Source organism: Aplysia californica, unplaced genomic scaffold, assembly GCF_000002075.1.
Source record: "Aplysia californica isolate F4 #8 unplaced genomic scaffold, AplCal3.0 scaffold00201, whole genome shotgun sequence".
NCBI lineage: Eukaryota > Metazoa > Mollusca > Gastropoda > Aplysiida > Aplysiidae > Aplysia > Aplysia californica.
The window spans coordinates 482,952-487,068 of record NW_004797471.1 but is presented as its reverse complement, the minus strand read 5'-3'; the positions used below and the strand labels follow the sequence as shown (position 1 = coordinate 487,068).

General features: G+C 40.9%; 1 protein-coding gene across 1 annotated transcript in view; it reads left to right on the top strand.

Moving 5' to 3' along the window:
• LOC101848356 (dopamine beta-hydroxylase-like) overlaps nucleotides 1-4,117 on the top strand; it is a 30,035-nt gene that overhangs the window by 21,048 nt on the left and 4,870 nt on the right. Inside the window, exons 7-8 of the mRNA XM_035969954.1 lie at nucleotides 1,323-1,398; nucleotides 3,042-3,182. Coding sequence (XP_035825847.1) covers nucleotides 1,323-1,398; nucleotides 3,042-3,182 — 217 coding nt within the window. The remainder of the gene's footprint in view (nucleotides 1-1,322; nucleotides 1,399-3,041; nucleotides 3,183-4,117) is intronic.

Here is a 4,117-nt window from a genome sequence, read left to right as displayed (position 1 = left end):
ACACACACACGCACACACACGCACACACCCACGCACACACACTCAAGCACACACACGCACACACACTCACTCACGCACACACACACACACACACACACACACACACACACACACTCACACACACACACAATCAAACTCCATCCCACATATGCATCAGAACGAGCACACTCTCAGTGCGACACACAGACAGAAAGGTTATACGTTAACATAGATAAGAATGTGTTGACATGATATATTCGGTGTTAAAAAGAAAGAAAAAGAAAACTAAAACAAGGAAAAACGAAGAGATACCCATGCAAAGGGCAATAACTCGGCCATCTTTGCGTTAATGTCAACTAAACATCAAACCAATAATATAAGTAAAATTCAACTACTGGTATGCCAAATTTTTCAATATATTATAATATAACATAACATATTATAATATGATTTAGTATAATATAATGCAAGAAAATAGAATAGAATAGTTTATGATAGGATGTGATATTATGTAAAATAATGCAATATGTATGCCGGTGGGTACTTGGAGGGTGTTCTGGTGTGGCTTGCTCCTTCTGTCCTATCAAACATCTATCGTCTCCCTTCTTTTTGTGTTTGCTTCTCTCTGACAAAACCTCTAATCTTCTGCACAAATAAGACCTAATTGTGTTGCAAGTGCCGTTAAACTCTTACTAAAATAAAACATATGTGAGGCATCGTGGTGGAATCAGGCTCTCGTCAATTTCTGGGTGTCTAGAGTTATTGGTATCATCTTAAAGCTTGTTCATTTGTCTTTATTTGGACGAAAAAAATATCTATTTGCCTTGAATACAAGTCGAGATATTTGCGAATGAAGTAGGTGGGGGGCACCTGTTTTCAGCGGTAAAATTAGTGAAAAAATGATCGCCAAAGATTATTTTTTTCCTTAGCTTAAAAGTCCGTGGTAACTGAAAATTTACTTTTTTTTGTGTGCCTTGAATCAACGTTTTTCAGAAAAATTCACACAGAAATGAGTTCTTTAATGGGCATGAAAGGTATTGAGCTAAAAAACAAAAATTTGATAAACATTCTCAAACCTGTGGAAAAAGGCAAGTTTCTTCAATTTGATTATTTTGACGAGAGCCTGATTCCACCACGATGCCTCACATATTATATTTGTGTATCGATAAGAGTAGGCTTCCGCGCCACCTGGGCAAAATTCAAAACGTATTCCTATCAACTGATTTAAATGTTTAATTCAATGTGCTCCGCGCGCTCATGTGACCTTAAGCAGTTACGAGCGCCGTAAAACACATTTTTAAAAATACATAATGTGTTTAAATCATGTCTCTCCTTTATCCAAGTATGAAGGCGTCATCGGGGAAGGGAGCCATGATCTCGTCCATCACATGGAGGTGTTCCACTGCCCACTGGACAAAGGTCAGTTTTCTGTGGTTGTTTGCTTGTCTGTTTGTTATTGGTGTTATCGCTGACCAAAAAAGCGCTGCAAAAACACCCTAAAATGTCTCTTAAAGACTTAAATATAGATACTTCGACATGGGAGAGCCTAGCTCCTGGCAGACCCAGCTGGAGAGCAGCAGTCACAGTGGACAGGAAATCGTATGAGGCTTCACGGATAAGAAATGCTGAAACAAAAAGAGGAGCTCGCAACCTGCGCACATCCACAAGTGGAAGTGGAGCTTTTCAATGTTCACAAAGCGGCAAACTTTTCTCTGCCAGAATTGGTCTCATCGGCCTCAGCAGATGCCACAAGTCATCTTACACTTTAAATTATTCAAATTCGTCTATTTCCCTGGAAAATTAATATTCTCCTATGCAGTTGTATAGGTCATCATCAAGCAGTGACGGACGAGCTATTGTTATTATTTTTGGTGAGATATTCATGCTGCTAATACGAGTATAACTGCTGCTTCTTTAGATGATAATTTCGCCGTCGCTGTTGTTGTTGCTGCTGCTATTCTTATTACTGTTGTTGCTGTTGTTGATGTTACTGTTTTTGTTTCAAACTATGCAGAAGTATAACATTTTCAACTTGGACCTAGGTCAGTTCAATGTGAGTGTGTGTGCGCGTGTGTGCTGGTCTGCAGATCTTACTGTTGTCCTTGCGTCGTTGCTTCTTCTGTTGGTGCTGCTACTACTGGTGTTGTTGTTGCTGTTGTTGTTGTTGTTGTTGTTGTTGTTATTGTTGTTGTTATTGTTGTCACTATACTTACAGCTTTTGCCTTGTTGCTGCTGCTTGCAGCTCAGTTTCTGCATCTGCCGCAGTCAGTGTTGGTGCTATTTTGAAGAATTGTAGCAAAATATGAAATCTCATTTACGCAAAAAGAGATCTGTTTTAGTTTTTAATGTAATTAATCGTAATATTTCCGATTACCTAGGTGATCAAACTAACTTGATTGTTCATGTTCCCTGCCCTCATCGACACCTTTTTGATCATTTGGGTGGAAGGCTGCCACGGCCCTGTAAACGTCTGCTGACCAGCGTCAGTGATGTACTGGTTCTGTGCCTCACTGTCGCGTGCTGGGGATCCGATTTCAATTGCTGTGTGAGGAGAATTTTTATTACAGAGTATCTTGGTCTCGCTGCTCGGACTTTGTATCCCTCTCAGCCTGGGATGGCCCTGACAGGCAGGGTCTGAGCCCTCCTCCTAAATTCCCTTTATTGTGCCGATGGGGCGTAAAACAACTACAGTTAAAGGAAATAATTGCTTTTGTTGGGGTCGTTCGTGTTATGGTAAGACTCTTCGCGGTTGTACACAGAAGACGTGAGCTTGATATCTGGGGAAGTTATTTTGTCGAGGATCTCCTGCTTGCCGGGTTCTTGTATTCTTCTCAGCTTGGAGTTGTTGGAAGGTGTTGTGCTGTATTCTGTATCTTCTATTAACTTGTTGAGCGTTGTCACATTGAAGTCTGATCCTGTTTATAATAATAACCATGTACCGCTCTCCTGCTGAGACTAAAAGATTACTCGTCCCTCACCACCTCTCCCTCTTTTCCTCCCTCCGACTTACACACACACCCACACACACACACACACACACACACACACACACACACACACAGGAAGCAGTATTCCGTACTTCAGCGGGCCCGGCCTGGGGGAAGGAAAGCCACACGGTCTGGAAGTCTGCAGGGAGGTCATCGGAGCATGGGCTATGGGAGCGGAGGTGACTTGTCCTGTTCCAATCTTTGTATCTCGAGACGGTGGAATCACGTGCTATTCAACTTTAGGCCTTATGGAGCGACCTATTAATATTACTTTAATGCTTATTCGTTTGCCTTGCATCTGGCCCACAAAAAATATTCATCTATCTTGAATAGAAGTCGAGATATTTGAGATTGAACGAGGTGGGAGTCGCTTGGTATCAGAGCTAAAATTAGTGAGATAATGGCCCCAAAATTTGGTTACTTCCAAATCTTGAGTGTCCTTACAAACTGGACATTTACATTTTTATGCATTTGATCAACTTTTTTCAGTAAAACCAACAAAGAAATTTGTTTTTAAATTTGCTTAAAAAGTATTGAGCAAGAAAAGAAATCTTTTTTTTTTAAATTGTGACCAGAAGACAGAAACCTTTTTCGATTCCGTTATTTTGACTAGCACGAGCGCCTGATTTCACTACGCTACTTCACCTTTGTTTGAAGTCGTAGGTGATTGTTTGTTGATTATCTAGATCTAGACCCAATTAGAAGGAGGAATACGTTAAGGGCGAGTGTGAATGAAGGAATAAAAGCGGTTTAGATTGTAAAAAGGTTGGGGGGGGGGCAGTTGGAGGAGAGTGTGGAAAAAACCGAAGAGGAGGGGGGAGGCGGAAAAAGAAAGGGTGGGGGAGTCGTTTATTGTTCATACTCTGTGAAAGATGACAGTTTAGTGCGCTCACTGGACTTTATTTTGTACTGCAGGGAATGATATCATAATACTTTTTATATAATATAACAGTGAGGAGGGAACAAAACCAGATCTATGTACGTCATGACACTATCTATCTATACTCGTCACTAATGCTGTCTCTGTCTCTGTCTGTCTGTCTGTTTGTCTGTCTCTTTCACTCTCTCTCTCTCACACTCTCTCTCTATCTCTCTCTTTTTCTTTTTCATTCTCTTTCTCTCTCTCTCTCTCTCTCTCTCTCTCTCTCTCT